An 18,208-nucleotide genomic window follows, 5' to 3' on the forward strand; every position below is an offset into this window, starting at 1 on the left:
GTCGGCTATCTTGATGTTCTCATCCATCTTGCAAATAATAAACTGCTCCAACAGAGTCTGAACAGACTGGTCGCTTTTCTCTGCATGGACCGCTTGCAGCCGCGCCCACATTTTGGCCACCGTATCACAATCGCTGAGGTACTTTAATTGCTCAAGCTCTAAGCCTCTCATGAGAAAAGCCTGCGCTTCGACGTCCTTTTCATCCCATGCAGCTTGCTCTGCTGCATTGACTGGACGTGGTAGAATCCCGAGAATGTATGGTCTCAACTTGTTCTCTGCCATGAAGATCTCCATCTGACGCTTCCATAGCTGATAATTCTCACCGCTGAATCGATGAACGTGGAACAACTTCGTCTCCGGCATCTCGGTGTTCACCTCCTTCTGCACTGAGTCACCCGTATGGAGGTGTGCTACGATGGGCTGAGTTTGGTGAGTCACTGTGTTGTCGAGGCCAATCCCTGATTCGTCTACGGTCTCTTCGTCTTCTCGCTCAGAATCCGAACAATTATTCCGTGTATCTGGAACCACTGGGCCCATAACCTTTTGTTGCTGAAGTTTATTACAGAAATCACGACACTCCTATGTATATATATATCGTGCTTTATTACAATTAAGTAAAAGGGAGTACAGCGAGCGCGCCGTGGAATAACACGTGGAAACTTGCGAGAGCGGTATACGACCTTCTCGAGACACGCTTTGAAAAAGACTGAGAGTGTGAACGCGGCCAGATGAAAAAGTGCGTGATGCTACGGAAATGCGGCCCTAATGGTGGGGAGTCATAAACGCCGCGATCTATCGTTCTCGACGCAAATCAATATATCTCGCCCTAGCGGTCCTAATTTTTGTTGCAATACTCAACAGTAATAACTGTTATTTTCACAGTGTCCCGAAAAAGCAGGAAGCACATATTATAATTATAACCTTTCCATAGTATAATTTTAATGGCGCCTGTGTCCGCTAAGTATAAATTTTTAATTGTTGATATTGGTGCTCAAGGCAGACACAGTGATGGAGGAATATTTAAACATTCTGCAATGGGACAACAATTTTACAATAATGCAATTAATTTACCTAATTTCACTGCCATTAGCATCAGACATAATGTACCATATGTTATGGTAGCTGACGAGGCCTTTCAACTGAATGCATTTACGATGCGACCGTATCCATCGTCGATCAGGCTACAACGAATATTCAATTATAGATTGAGTAGAGCTCGACTAGTGGTAGAAAATGCATTTAACATACTAGCAAGTCGTTGGCGTATTTTCCACAAACCTATAAATACTAGTCTCGAAACGGCAGATGCAATAGTTAAAGCAACGGTTTGTTTACATAATCTTTTGATGGATACTTCGTATTACTGTGGAGAAAGTTACGTTGACAAAACTTCTATAAATGGACAACTAATTGAAAGAGAATGGAGAAAAACGAATATAAATTTAAGTAATTTTAACGAGGAAGTAAGTTTTGGTAGTAATAATTACACAAGACATGCGGGCGAAATTAAAAACATCTTTGCAGATTATTTTATGAATGAAGGTAAAGTTCCTTGGCAAGATATGGTATAAATGTACAAGTATAACATAGGGTTTGTTTTCTATTGCTAAACTGGCTGCACTAGTTCAAAGTTTATTTTTTTCCTTTTAATGTTGAGTAAAAAAGATGAACTCACAATTAGTGCAGCCAGTTCAGCAATAGAAAACAGATCTACAATATTGTGTAAGCAAATGTAGATATCCTTACTTCTGTAAAATATAATAAAATAAGAGTATTTTATACACTGCACTGTTCTTAAATTCTAAAAAAGTAAAAATATATTTTTACATCAAGAAATATTTTTATTTTTAAAAAATAATATGAATACATGATGTAATACATAACACAAAGATCAGTTATCTTTAACAGTTATAGTTACACAAAAACTATAAATAATGTAACAAGCAAATAAACTCTATAATGCTTGAAAAATAAAAATCTGTCATCTTCAATAGTTATAGTTATAGTTGTACGAAAACTAAAAGTAATGTAACAAGCAAATAAACTCTATAATGTTTGAAAAATAAAAATCAGTTATCTTTAATAGTTACCCTGGTAACCAATCCTTTGCAATTCTGCTGTAAAACTGCACGAAAGTCGTGCACTAACTTTCGGGCAGATCATGCGTTTTCTATTTCCAACTTTGACTATTTTTCTGTTGGCAGAAACTTGTTCTCGTCGTAGTGCAACAGAATTGTGGAAGATATGTGTATGCATTTACATATAGCAAAATAGTGCAAGAAATGTGGCAGATGCTTGCGCAAATCGCAATGCAACATAATCGCGCTAGATTTGTAGCAGCGCTTACTGCTACCCATAGAACACAAAATATTTTTAAAATATTTCTTAGAACGATTAAAATAATTTACAAAAATATTTTTTATATTTATAACACCGCAGTGGTGTTGGGTAAGCCTTGCGTTGTATTGCTGGCGAAGATTGTCGCGAATGTCATGATTTTGCTTCGCGCTTCGCCGGAGGCTGCTTATATTAGATCCCAACTGAAATTTACTTGCGAGTTAGTTTTAACATTATGCGCCGCCTAGCGGCATTGTTGCAAACTAGCACATACAGCAGAATTCAACAAGAATTACGGCAGATGCTTGCGTAAGAAGTAGAGCAGCAGAAATACAAATGATTTTGGCAAAAATAAACAAAACAAGGCAAATGAGAGCTTGTTCGCGACGATGGACGGGCGACAGTAATAAAATATTACAAATTCAACAATTTGAATAAAATATATATAATAAAGTAAACGTTTCGGTCCTTGGTTTGGACCCTCCTCAGTACATATAGCTGGTCGAGTGAAATGCAGTGGTCACAAGTAGTCAAAAATGCAGTTATTCCGCTCTCCGATTATGAGAGTGTGGATCTCGTATCCTCAACGTGACTGTTACCTTAATTCCATAAAAAGAAATAAATTAAACAAATATATATAGTCATACCTTAAAAAGTGATCACAAGAGTTACCTGACAGTCAAATTGATAAGATATACGACACCATCTCTCCGCGTAATACAATCAAGAGACACGGTAGTGTCTCGCGCCAAGTACACGCGGAGCGAGACCGACCGTGACTCATTTACGCGACGCGACGGGTTGCGAGTACCCGAGATGTTGAGATCTCGATAACGAGTGAACGGATCAAGTTCTAAGTAGGCTTGATCGATAGCTTGAGGTCCAATTAGGGGGGGGGGTTTCTCTCATAATATTCCGCTACGTGCCCTACGAGCGGAGATATTGCGACGCAAAGTCCAAATGCGAAAATTTATTTTTAAGATACGTCGTCTCCGTCAACCGCTTTTCTTTATAACATACATGTAACAAACAGAGAACGTCACTTTCACTTTTTCGACACTGGCGGCTAGCGGCGTTAGTGTCGCAGTGCAGTGCAGTGCAGACAGTGCGTTCGTTTAGAGCGCTATCCTGTCAGTCAGTTCATCATCTGATCAGTTAACCTATCTTGATCGATCGAGAGACACGGTAGTACGCGCGGAGCGAGACCGATCGTGTGACTCTTTATTACGCGTCGCGAGGTAAGGTGCGACAACGCGCGCATACGCGCGTACGCGAAACGGCAGTAACACCGTAATCGTGCCGGCGATATACTGAATTGAATTGCTTCGTGCTTATCTAAAGATTTCGTATCCCTACATTGGGTGCGTTCAGCCGATACTTCGCTAGCCTAGCAATCGTGAGTAGTCGCTTGTTTTCGCTCGTTTCCTCTCCTTTGACCCAATGGATTAAAAGGAGAGGAAACGAGCGACTGCTCACGATTGCTAGGCTAGCGGAGTATCGGCTGAACGCACCCATCTACTATCGCTGCCGGAAAAGAAGGTTCTCTACGCTTGGCAGAAAGTGACGACTGACACGTTCGATCCCGACTTCGTTGATCGCAGAAGAGCTCAACTCGAGGTACGTTTCCGATTTGCAATTAAAAATTTTTGTGCGATGAATGATATATAGGCTACGGTCAACGTGATACAAATGCTTTGGAGCGTTCTTCTTCTCCTTCTTTCTTCATTGAAAGAAAAGAGAAGAGGAATGCTTCGAAGCATTTGTAGTGTCACGTTGACCGTAGCCATAATATCATATTAATACATTATTTTATTTTTTAGGTCAAGGATTGCCATTTAAAGCTGGTACGTTTGATGGGGCTGTCAGTATTTCTGCGCTTGTGGTTGTGCTATGCAAGCAAAACTTTGCACAATCCTACAAGACGTTTATATCGTTTCTTATCAACGTTGTATGCATGTCTGTCAAGAAGCGCAAGAGCAGTGTTACAATTCTATCCAGAGAACGGTGAGGACAGGTTGTTGATATTATATATATCTTGATATATAGGCTACGGTCAACGTGATACAAATGCTCTGGAGCGTTCTTCTTCTCCTTCTTTCTTCATTGAAAGAAAAGAGAAGAGGAATGCTTCGAAGCATTTGTAGTGTTACGTTGACCGTAGCCATAATATCATATTAATACATTATTTTATTTTTTAGGTCAAGGATTGCCATTTAAAGCTGGTACGTTTGATGGGGCTGTCAGTATTTCTGCGCTTGTGGTTGTGCTATGCAAACAAAACTTTGCACAATCCTACGAGACGTTTATATCGTTTCTTATCAACGTTGTATGCATGTCTGTCAAGAAGCGCAAGAGCAGTGTTACAATTCTATCCAGAGAACGGTGAGAACAGATTGTTGATATTATATATATCTTGATATATAGGCTACGGTCAACGTGATACAAATGCTCTGGAGCGTTCTTCTTCTCCTTCTTTCTTCATTGAAAGAAAAGAGAAGAGGAATGCTTCGAAGCATTTGTAGTGTCACGTTGACCGTAGCCATAATATCATATTAATACATTATTTTATTTTTTAGGTCAAGGATTGCCATTTAAAGCTGGTACGTTTGATGGGGCTGTTAGTATTTCTGCGCTTGTGGTTGTGCTATGCAAGCAAAACTTTGCACAATCCTACAAAACGTTTATATCGTTTCTTATTAACGTTGTATGCATGTCTGTCAAGAAGCGCAAGAGCAGTGTTACAATTCTATCCAGAGAACGGTGAACAGGTTGTTGATATTATATATATCTTGATATATATATGATGGCAAATACTGGCCGTATTGTCCTCGGTTAGAGGCAGGAGCCAACGAAACCACCGTTTTATACTGAGAGAAATCGCGAAAGTACAAATGGTAAGTACTGTCTTTTCAATATATATTTCACATAATTTCACATAATTACAATGTTGCTATTTTTATTTTATTTTAGATGGATATAGATGATAACGATTTCGCCGATTTCGAGCTAGAATTATCATTGGAAGAAAAATCAGCCACCGATATCGCTGCCGGTCCCGTCGCCGCCGGTTCCGTCGTCGCCGCCGGACCTGTCGCCGCCAGTTCCGTCGCCGCTGGACCTGTCGCCGCTGGTTCCGTTGTCGCCGACCATCCTGTCGCCGCCGGACCTGTCGCCGCTGATCTCGTCGTCGCCGATCGTGCCGCTGCTCGTTTCGATGCCGAAGATGATAGACAAGGTAATATTAATATTATGTATATTTAACAGAAAGTAATGACATATTTATGATATATTCCGCCAATAATTTGATTGCGATTACGAAAAATATTACCCCAGCCAGAGTTTGAACCTGGAACCTCCCGCTATCCGTGCAGGCGTCGCCTCAATTCGACCACTGAGGCATGTGGTAACATTTATCGCAATAACAAACAAACATACCATCTTAATCGAAATTAATAAATATCTTCTTGTTATATATGAAAAATTTAATTCATATTATATGTATTTAATTCATAAAATTTCTTATACAATTTTATTATTTTACAGTTCGAAGACCAAGAGGCAGAGCCGCAGGGATACGACGGCAAGAAGAAAGGTTCATGGCCTTCTTATATAAATTGTCATCATCCAATTACCATTAAGGTAGACGAGGCAGAGGCAGAGGCAGACGTTGAGAGCAACAGGATTTAATCTTTGTCTCTATATAATCTTTATATAATGTCTCTATATAATCTCTATATATAATAATGTCTATATAATGTCTCTATATAATAATCTCTATATATAATAATGTCTCTATATAATCTATATATATATATATATATATATATATATATATATATATATGATACACAATAAAAATAATTGAAAAGTAATTAGAGATGAATGCATTCGTATTGTTTTATTATAAAAAATAAAATTGCGTTCAGGTATTTTATGTATATGTATAACCGTATCGTATATAATTATATTGTATAATCAGAACCGCTTGCCACCAGTGTCGAAAAAGTGAAAGTGACGTTTCTGATTATGACGTCATCATATAAGACGTCAGCGTTAGAAGTATATACGTATTCGTATCTTAAAAATAAATTTTCACATTTGGACTTTGCGTCGCAATATCTCAGCTCGTAGGGCACGCAGCGGAATATTATGAGAGAAACCCCCCCCCCTAATTGGACCTCAAGCTATCGATCAAGCCTACTTAGAACTTGATCCGTTCACTCATCGTTATCGAGATTTCAACATCTCGGGTACTCGCAACCCGTCGCGTCGCGTAAAAGAGTCACGGTCTTAATAATTTATTAAAGGATACATTTTTAAATTGGGGTCCGTTATATGGAAAAACATGCCAATTTTGTGCAGGAAATCTAGTATTTAGAAATGAATTAACGTTGACGAAAGAAATAGTTATCATTCATTTAATTTTGTTCTCGTCACAGGATAATAAATTAGTGAAAATACCACAGACATTTAATTTAATTGGCATATCAACAACTAAGATATCGATAGCGAAACAGCAGTATAAAGTAATGAATATTATATTTCATCAGGGTACATCTATTGAAGATGGTCATTATACAAGTATGTGTAGAGAAAAGACATTTTGGATTGAATTTGATGATGGAAAAATTATAGAAAATAAACGATGGCCTACAGGTGCTAAAGGTCTTTATATATTACTTTTGGAAAAAGTTGGTAAGAAATAATTTATACAAGCAACGTAATATACATGCATATTTTACATAAAAGCAATGTCCGGCAATATGTATATATATATATTTACAACTTCAGACACATTTCTTTATAAGATGTAATTTTTTCCTGTTAAGATTAAGATGCGTAACACTACAAAAAGGCGTGATATCCGTACAAAATTACCTTTTTCAAAAAAAAAGGTAAAAAAAGGCGCCAAGTACACGCATAGTAGTACATATGTATTATGTTGTTACCTCGAAAAAAAACAAAGTGGTAGTATTATACCTCGAAATAACACCCTGTACATACTGTTTATACAATGCGTAATATTACAAAAAGGCGTGATATCTGTACAAAATTACCTTTTTTAAAAAAAAAGGTAAAGAAAGGCGCCAAGTACACGCATAGTAGTGTATATGTTGTTACCTCGAAAAAAAAACAGTGGTACTATTATACCTCAAAAAAATCTAAGTAACAAGTGGTAGACGTAATCTTTGTATTTCGAAAAATCTTGAAAAAACCTAAGCAGTAGTATCTTTACCTCGAAAAAACCGAAGTAACAAGTGGTAGACGTATTCTTTGTATCTCGAAAAATCTCGAAAAAACTAAACAGTAGTATTTTTATTTCCAAATATGTTGTTACCTTGAAAAAAAAAACAGTGGTAGACGTGGTAGTATTATACCTCAAAAAAATCTAAGTAACAAGTGGTAGACGTAATCTTTGTATCTTGAAAAATCTCGAAAAAACCTAAACAGTAGTATTTTTATTTCCAAAAAATTATTACTCAAGTGATTCACATCACAAAATTACGTTACCTTATGAAAAATGAGTCGCGCTTCAAGTGATCTATTATTTTATTACAATTACAAAAAAGAAATGATATCTCTTTTTAAATTACAGCGCCAATTACAGAGAACATACACTGAGAAAAAAAATGTGTCAATCCCAAGAAATATTTAGTCTGATACGTTTAGCTAAACATTTTAGTTAGTTAACTAAACATTAGTTGAATTAATTAATTCTTGATTAAAAAAACTAAATAAATTGTTGAAACAATTAATATTTACTTAACTAACTAAAATGTTTAGTTGAACGTATCGAACTAAATATTTCTTGGAATTAACTTTTTTTTTTCTCAGTGTATTTTTCGAGATACAAAGATTACCTCTACCACTTGTTACTTAGGTTTCTTTGAGGTACAATATTACCACTGCTTTTCTTCGATTAGAATAAAAGATTGAATCATGAAGAATTACACAGAGGTAACAGTACAAAATACAAATATTTTATTAAAATATTTAAATCCAACAAGGAAATACAAGGTATTTAAATATAAAGTTTATATATGTATTTTAAAAGATTTAATCGCATCGCAAAGAATTACAGAGGTAACAGTACAAAAAATAAAAATATTTTATTAAATAACATAAATTTTTCTTGTCAAAAAACTTGGCGCTGCTAGAGAGAGAAAGAGAGAGAGACCTTTTATCCTATACTTAATCATAAGCCGCATTATTCGAGAGGGAAAGAGACCTTTTACAAATGTGAATATTACTTATTCTATACTTATTCTATACTTATTCTATACTTTTTTAATTCTAATCGCTTTAAAAATATAAACTTATCTTAACTTATCCTATACTTAATTATAAGCCGTCATTCACCGTCACACACACACACACACACACACACACACACACACACACACACACGCACGCACACACACACACACACACACACACACACACACACACACACACACACACACACACACACACACACACACACACACACACACACACACACACACACACACACACACACACACACACACACACACACACACACACACACACACACACACACACACACACACACACACACACACACACACACACACACACACACACACACACACGCTCGCTCGCTCGCTCGCTCGCTCGCTCGCTCGCACATACACACCAAGCTGACCTAATTTTGAGGTCTAGCAGCGCCATGTTTTTTGTCAAGAAAAATTTATGTATTTTAATAAAATATTTTTATTTTTTGTGTAGTGTTACCTCTGTAATTCTTTGCGATGCGATTAAATCTTTTAAAATACATATATAAACTTTGTATTTAAATACCTTGTATTTCCTTGTTGGATTTAAATATTTTAATAAAATATTTGTATTTTGTACTGTTACCTCTGTGTAATTCTTCATGATTCAATCTTTTATTCTAATCGAAAAAAAGCAGTGGTAATATTGTACCTCAAAAAAACCTAAGTAACAAGTGGTAGAGGTAATCTTTGTATCTCGAAAAATACACTGAGAAAAAAAATTGTTAATTCCAAGAAATATTTAGTTCGATACGTTCAACTAAACATTTTAGTTAGTTAAGTAAATATTAATTGTTTCAACAATTTATTTCGTTTTTTTAATCAAGAATTAATTAATTCAACTAATGTTTAGTTAACTAACTAAAATGTTTAGCTAAACGTATCGGACTAAATATTTCTTGGGATTGACACTTTTTTTTTCTCAGTGTATGTTCTCTGTAATTGGCGCTGTAATTTAAAAAGAGATATCATTTCTTTTTTGTAATTGTAATAAAATAATAGATCACTTGAAGCGCGACTCATTTTTCATAAGGTAACGTAATTTTGTGATGTGTATCACTTGAGTAATAATTTTTTGGAAATAAAAATACTACTGTTTAGGTTTTTTCGAGATTTTTCAAGATACAAAGATTACGTCTACCACTTGTTACTTAGATTTTTTTGAGGTATAATACTACCACGTCTACCACTGTTTTTTTTTTCAAGGTAACAACATATTTGGAAATAAAAATACTACTGTTTAGTTTTTTCGAGATTTTTCGAGATACAAAGATTACGTCTACCACTTGTTACTTCGGTTTTTTCGAGGTAAAGATACTACTGCTTAGGTTTTTTCGAGATTTTTCGAAATACATACAAAGATTACGTCTACCACTTGTTACTTCGGTTTTTTCGAGGTAAAGATACTACTGCTTAGGTTTTTTCAAGATTTTTCGAAATACAAAGATTACGTCTACCACTTGTTACTTAGATTTTTTTGAGGTATAATAGTACCACTGTTTTTTTTTCGAGGTAAGTATTACGCGGCATTTTTGACTACTTGTGACCACTGTATTTCACTCGACTAGCTATATGTACTGAGGAGGGTCCAAATCAAGGACCGAAACGTTTACTTTATTATATATATTTTATTCAATTTTTGTAATATTTTATTACTGTCGCCCGTCCATCGTCGCGAACGAGCTCTCATTTGCCTTGTTTTGTTTATTTATCGTTATTGAGAGCGTTATCTTTGTTATTTTGGCAGAATATACCGTACATCTGATTTATCAATCAAACATTTTTCGAAATTCGTAACGCCAAAATGAACCGTATAGCCTACATCTCACAGCACGAAGCTATAACAGTTTCACAATTTCCACTTAACTTACAGTAATTATTTCTATAAATATTTATAACATAAATTAAAAACTACTTTAATAATATTGATGATAATTATTTACACTTTATTTTAAAATATTTATTATAATATTTTATTTTCCGGACATTATAATAATATTTACAAAATATTCAACGTATATATTTTCAAAATATTTAAATCTTTTTTATAAATATTTTATAAATATTTTGTGCTGTCTGGGAGTTTAGCGCGCTTGGCTGTTCTTTTTCTGACGGGCAGATGCTTGCACGCTTTTTTCGCATTTCTGTCACTCGGATCTATACGGCAAAAACAACAATTTAAGCGACATTATACACTTGTGAAATTTTGCTGCAAATATGTTTCAAGAGTCTAACACACTCGACTGCTCTTTTACTCACGGGCAGATGCTTGCACGTTCTTTTCACGTTTCTGCCGGTCGAATCTGTACGGCAAAAACAACAATTTAAGCGACATACACTTGTGAAATTTGGCTGCAAATATGTTTCAAGCGTCTAGCACACTCGACTGCTCTTTTTCTCACGGGCAGATGCTTGCACGTTTTTTTCACGTTTCTGCCGGTTGGATCTGTACTCAAAAGATACTTCCATATTGTTTTCACATTTCTGCTACATGTTTACTTTTAACAAATAGTATAAAATTTCACAGTAGCTTCTTACAGCAGACTACTGCAATAGTACAGTAAGTACTCGTTCAATCACAGATATTATGCACTTTTGTCGCAATTCTGGACTGATTTCTTGCGCACTTCTTCGGGACGCATCTGAACTAGCAAACTGGTTACCAGGGTATAGTTGCACGAAAACTAAAAGTAATGTAACAAGCAAATACAATTTATAACGCTTGAAAAATAAAATAGGAAAACTAAACATGTGGAATGTTAATACTTTTGCTATTATCATAAAATTAAAATCATAACTCAGGTACCAAAAGTATTTGGAAAAAATAATACTACATATAAGTGTTTGTAGACACAAAAATTTTCATAGTATAATGATAATTATTCTTAAGAATAATTTAACATTACAGATTTTGATTAGCAAAATTATAATAAAAAAAACTAAATCTCGTATATTAAATGTTAAATAAGAACTGAAAGATATTACATGTCCTCTTCAAGAAACAACGTTAATATTTTATTCATAACGCGCTTTGAGACGTTTACAGTCATTTCTCTAAAGGTGCCTTTTCATGCTGACGCTCGACGCTCATTTTCAGCGGCAAGAAGGTCGCATGACCACACGTGACGTCGGCGTCAATTGAAATTCATGAAAAGGAAAACAGTGTCAGTCTTCGCGCTGCTTTGGCTTTGACGCTAAAGCTGAGAAAATCCAGCTATCACGTGATTTCGCGATACGCTGAAACGAGCGTCCCATGAATTCACACCTTTAGACATGTCTCAATATACTTTGAAAAACTTGCAATTCTATCAGGCTTCATATTTTCAGGTTCATTTTTTGGTCTGGTTCGCTTCAATTTCTTTAATACGGCTTCTTCGAAACGTGTGTCAGCATTTTCAACTGTTATTGATTTCTCTACAGACAAATAAAACAATATTTAATCAACTTTTTCATTGCAAAGTGTGCAATAGAGAAAACATTTGTTATGTACTAACTAATACGTTTTGGGGGTACAGGTGAATAAACTGAAGCTTCAGCATCTAAAGTAGATTGTACACTATCTGAAAAATAAAAAGTTTAAGGAGGTTCGATGGCTTCATCGGAAGGAGTAGTGGGACGCGGGGGTTCTGGAAACAGCGCACTAGCGTTTAAAGTAGTGGGAATGAAGGGGATTGCTCTGATTGGTCGCCGCGTGCGTATAATGCGTGCTGCTGTTCACGTCGTTCACGACCGTGGCAGTCTAGCAGACGAAAAATCAAGCAATTTATGCTTTAATAATTAATTTTTCTACGAAATGTGCGGTAACCTTCTCCTTTCTTTCGCTCATTTATTTGTAAATTATTAAGTTACATGTGCATATTTTTCTTTCCTTATCATTTGCATTTTTTCTTGCACTTATTTCATTCTGAAGATATATGCAATATATCATTTCCCATAAAAACCTATGTTAAAAATGCAGCCAGTTTCATGAAATTTTAATATGTTGTTTTGGAATGCAAAATAGAATTATGTGAATTTTTGGAGAATTTTTTACCGTCCCGTTTTGAAAAAAATCTAATCCAAAAATTGTATTTTTTAAGTTTTTGGAGTAGATTTTTTTTTGAACGGGACGGTGAAAAATTCCTAAAAAATTCACATAATTCTATTTTGCATTCCAGAACAACATATTAAAATTTCATGAAACTCTCTGCATTTGGTTGTAGCCATCGAACCTCCTTAAGTATAGATAAAAAAAAGAAAATTTTAAGGTTCCTGGGTGCTTACCGCTTCTGTTGTTCTGTAATGACGTCACAAGCGAGAAATAACACGTTGAGAATTCTTGCGTGCAATTTCCAAATAAAAAGATATTTGCATAAAAGAACAGTTGAGATTAATTCAGTACACTTTGAAAATAATCCGAGGCGGTCTATCCCTTTCCCTTGACAGTTAATAAACAACCGTAATATGAATGTAATACGACTAGCTTAACCTTGCAGGTTTATACGCAGGCGCATGACTAGGCTTCGTATTACATTCACTTTGCGCCTGTTTATTAACTGTCAAGTGAAAGAGATAATTCTCGAAGTATGCTGAAGTAATCTAAAGTATTATTTTGTGATAATTTTGTAATGAAGTGATCTAAGTGTTATTTTATGCAAATATTTTTTTACTTGGAAATGGCACGCAAAATTCTCCACGTATCATTTTTCGCTTCTGATGTAATCATCAAACAAGGATAAAAGCGGCGAGTACCTAGGAGCCTTAATAAAAAATGTGTACTTACAGCATTTGGACTGATATACTAATTCACTTATTGTATCAGAATTTGTAGAATTCTGTCTACTATCTATATATAAAAAGAGAATATATAAAAAAAATATATTAAAACTTAGAAAAAAAGCAATTTTTGTTTACTTACAAATTTGTTTCGATGGGAGCAATTGCGACTTTATTAAAATATTTTTATTTTTTTCTTGATTATACTGCATCTCTTTTTTAATATTGCTTATACTAGGAATTGATAAAATAACATGCTCTGCTTTTTTGGTGGATGATGGCAGTATATTAGGATTTATATTTTCAATATTACATGTTGTTCTGAAATAGATTAAAATTTGTGACCGAATCAAAATTGACATTTTTAAAAATATTTAAAAGCTGACTTTTATAGAAAAAATTTTTATGAAATTGGAGAAAAGATAGGAATGAATAGCAGAACAGAGGGATTATATGATAGATCAATATGAATTATGTGTTCTTCTTAATACAAGATTAAAATTTAAATTCATAAAACGACATTCCATTCTTTTCACGCAACCCTATATATGTATTATACTTATACATGTACACTCGCGTGAACAGAACGATTAAAACACTTGTTATTTTGATGAGTTCCAAAAGACTTAAAAATTGTGAGATCGATATTAAATCTTGAGACCTTGTGTAACTATTGAAACAAGTGTTTGAATCATTCATTGAATCAGTGTTTACAAGTATACACATATCACTTATTAATAAAATTTATTATATGTACTTTCTGTAATTTATTGTTGGCACTAAAAAACGTGAACTTTCGTAAAGAGGCCAGCTGCTCCTTCTCTTTACAGCTGCACTGCCACTCGGAACGTGAGTACATTCTATAGTGTGTTCTTTGACAAACCGATCTCTTAGGCTTTTCCATTTTATTTGACTTGTGCCAGGAGTTGTACCTACATGCAGTTTTTATTATAAAACTTAATTTATAGCTTTAAAAAAAACAAATAAATTCAATCTGCAACGATTAATCCCTTTTTTTACAAGATTATAATTCACTAAAAATATTTTTAGAAATTAATTAAGTATTAATTTACAAAATAACAAGTAAATATTAATTCAATTTCTATTTTACAAATCAAAGAATATAAAACTGATATCCATATATGTTTCTCGTTACAAATAAATTCAAAAAATTTAATTTTGTCAATATGTAATAATAAACAAAATTTGGATAACTAAACAATAAAAGAAAACAGAGCTAGCAAACGAAATTAGGTGTTCGTGCTTAGAATATATATTTTAAATTAGTAACATAAAAAATAATAAATGTTTTGACCTTGAATTTTATCTTAAGCACTAAAGATGAAACGTATTGAAGATCGAAATTGTTACTGTATTTCATGTTACTAATTTATAAGGCTGCGTTCGTCTTGACGCTTTCAGCGCTGAAAGCATCGCAACAAAGATAAAATTATGTTTACAGCGCTGAAAGCGTCAAGACAAACCCAGTCATATTCTAAACGCGAATACCCAACTGTGTTCCTTAGCCCTGCCTCCTTCTATAGTTTAATTGCTTCACATTAGTTAAATCTGGTTTCATTCATAAACATGATTAGTGGAAAATAAAGTACATGGCTTTAGGACTTTACACAGTGTTGTATGATTAGTCACAATTATATATGTTCATAAAACCTTACCCAAACATGTATCTATCTGAGTCCATAATAGTTTTGTCTGTAATGGTCCCCTAAGTTTGTAAGGCAGTTTTGTATTCTACAAAATTTCTTTTTCAAATACCGCAGCAATTAACCTCTCTGAATAATCATTTTTATTGGAAGTATTACTAGTACTACTACTACTATTCGTACTATCAACGTAAATACTACAATCATGATCCTCTGAAATTGGGACCACAGTGTCACAATCCTGACACCACTGCAAAGAAAAATAAAGTATAAATTATTTTTTAATATAAAATATGAATAACAATTTGTGAAACAATATTAATGTAATACAAATCTATTTGTAGTATGTATAATTTAAGTTTTATATCTATTATTACATAAACTAATAACCATGTCATACTGTTCGAGATTCCGTTAACGTTGCGCCGTCCGATCAGAGGGCAGCATCGATCGGGTAACGACGTTCGATCACCGCGATAGCTCGCGCCCGCGCGGGCGCGCTCATCGCCAACGTCTTCTTCACTTTTGTGCAAATGGCCGCGCAGTGATCAGACGCACGATGTGTGCTCTGTGCATCTTGATTGTGACTATACACATTGAAGTGCCCACCGCAGTGATTACAGCTGCCGAGATACTGCATTAACATGTAAAGCGACCGCTCATCCAGCTCTACTCGGGTACATCAACACGACGACTCAGGCTCACATGTGCGCGAGTGCCGACCGCCACGTGTCCAAAGCTCACGGGCTAATCATCACGAGAAGGGCAATTAATATAACTGCCTCGCCCACTCACGAACGATACACAAAAACTTCTTATACAAAGACTTCTTATGCTTAGTGAACTCCGAAAGACTGCCCACCACTCTCAGGTCAGACTGTATATATCTCTTCTCATATTAAAGACGGCTCAGACTGTGGTCTGAGTTACACAAAACATAAAGTGAATAATTAGTGAACACCTTCTACGCGCGTCCTTCTCATCCCGCTCCCATCGTCGGGATTAATCAGCGATTTTGCGAACACATACATAACTGTACATGTATATTTACATAACCTCTATAATTACTGCAAGTATTAATTAGCAGCTTCCTTTCTTATTACTCACTCTATCTTGTATTTGATCATCATCCATTTTATATCACTATTGTCTCTTCCGAAAATAACTTTAAATATTTAGCTGAAACCTCTCAACTCAAATAGTTTTTATTACTTTTCACGTGCCGACGATAAATCGCACAATGCGTTTCCACTCTCCGCGTTCAAGAACTTTAAGATTCACTAGAAATTAAATATAGTATCTAATTTGGTACAATTGATTGACGTTCTCTTCCGCGCGGCAAAAGTAGGATCGAGTTCAACATTTCACGCGCGGCGCGGAAGTTACATATCTATTATTTCCGGAAAAGCGGTCGATTGATTGGCTAACGCGTGAGCCACGCGTTATTCCATATCAATATAGTTCTTCCTAAAGAGCGAAGATCCCAGATTATAGTGATCCGCTCTAATCTTGTTAATGAGCGTTACGTAGTATCTTTCGGCATTCATTCCATTGAACCACGGCTTGCGAGCCTCTTCATCATAGAACTTTGAAAAATAAAATTTGCCCTTGAAGACGGAGTCTCGTTTGATAGAGGCCTGGGTAGCCTGCCAAGTTTCCTCTTTTGCCATTGCCATAAGATCCCCCGTCGGGACCTCGATGCTCTCATCTGGGGGTTCATGAGCCGCTTCCTTAGCTAAACCGTCGGCCAACTCATTCCCTGCGATACCAACGTGAGCGGGAATCCACACAAGAACAATTTTCATATTGTGCTCCCTTTCGAGTGAGTAAATGAGCAATCTGGTCTCAACTGCGTATTTGCTTTTGTGAACTGAAATAAGGTTGTTTTGAACAGCGGAAAGAGCCGACTTACAGTCTGACATAATAACAATGTGATTATTTCTTGTTTCTCGTGATGTCTTCATGAGTTTCAGCGCCGTGTTAATAGCAAAAATCTCCGCAGTGTATGACGAGCAGACATTAGACATACTGATTTTATAGGCGGTATCCTGCCCGTCTATAACGATACTAGCGCCCGTAGCTTGCCAGTCGGGGCCATGCCATCCATCCGTAAATACAAATTCCGCCTCATTGTTCAACTGGTATTTCTCAATAATGTCTTCTATCATAGAAGCATCTGAATATTTACTGTTACCCTTCCTCAAAAGTCCAATAAAAAAATTGACCACAGGAACATAATCATGCGCCTCGAACTTTCCCCAAAACGTTCCGTGAATTTTCTGTGGACCAATAAGTGTTCTGACAGGGGCACATTTCCTCCACACCCTAGACATAAAGGACATTACGTATGTTGGTTGACAGTAGCGCACCCACAATTCAGAGTCGTAAGCCCTCTGGATTCTGTCGCATACACCGTCCAAATTGTGAGCCATAACTTTATATAAATAATTCCTGGCGAGCATCTCCGCACGATCCGTCAACAGTCTAACCTTCGCTTCCGCCACGATAACATTACTCGGGGTGCTATTACGGTATCCCAAGGCCGTCCTAATGCCTTTATATTGCGTCCTTTCTAGCTTGAGAACTGAGTTGGCATCCCTGGGGTGATAAACGAAACTGCCATAATCTGTAATCGAACAAACCAAGCTCTTGTACAACATCAAAGCCGTATTAACCTTTAGGCCTTTAGAGATTCTACATAGATATCGAATGACCGCATTCGCTCTGTCGACTTTACTCCGAACTTCCTAGATCTGATGAGAAAATTTCAATCCGCCATCTATCCAGATACCCAGAAACTTCGATTCACGACTGTAGAACACCTCGCATCCCTGAATCACCATACTCTGGTTCTCATTGTACAGGCCATATTTATTAAATTCCACAATGACGGTTTTCTGCGGTTCTAAGTCAAGTCCAATACGGCGTAGTCTTTCAGCAACCAAGTTCACCGCCAGTTGGAGTAGCTCCCGATTACGTTGTCTGTTGGGACCGCACACATAAAGTCCGATGTCGTCAGCAAACTCACATGATTGCACACCCTCAGGTAAGTCAGTGCATACTCTCCCCGTGTAAAGTGAGTACAAAGCAGGACTGAGAACAGCGCCCTGCGGGAGTCCCGTATAAACAAGGCGTTCTATGAATTCTTGTGAATTA

General features: G+C 35.9%; 1 protein-coding gene and 2 pseudogenes across 2 annotated transcripts in view; 2 read left to right on the forward strand and 1 right to left on the reverse strand.

Annotated features, from left to right (window-relative positions):
* The window catches only part of LOC143908428 (uncharacterized), a 268,255-nt pseudogene that overhangs the window by 155,961 nt on the left and 94,086 nt on the right, over positions 1–18,208 (forward strand). The window lies entirely within an intron of this gene.
* On the forward strand, positions 3,518–6,102 carry LOC143908410 (uncharacterized). The gene is made up of 7 exons (XM_077426078.1): positions 3,518–3,575; positions 3,679–3,733; positions 3,823–3,954; positions 4,158–4,341; positions 4,536–4,719; positions 4,914–5,231; positions 5,308–6,102. Exons 4-6 carry the CDS (start codon positions 4,191–4,193, stop codon positions 4,930–4,932), a joined length of 354 nt encoding a protein of 117 aa, XP_077282204.1. The 5' UTR covers positions 3,518–3,575; positions 3,679–3,733; positions 3,823–3,954; positions 4,158–4,190; the 3' UTR covers positions 4,933–5,231; positions 5,308–6,102.
* On the reverse strand, positions 10,690–16,186 carry LOC143908423 (uncharacterized; annotated as a pseudogene).

Source organism: Temnothorax americanus, unplaced genomic scaffold, assembly GCF_048541705.1.
Source record: "Temnothorax americanus isolate GAGA-0224 unplaced genomic scaffold, ASM4854170v1 Scaffold94, whole genome shotgun sequence".
NCBI lineage: Eukaryota > Metazoa > Arthropoda > Insecta > Hymenoptera > Formicidae > Temnothorax > Temnothorax americanus.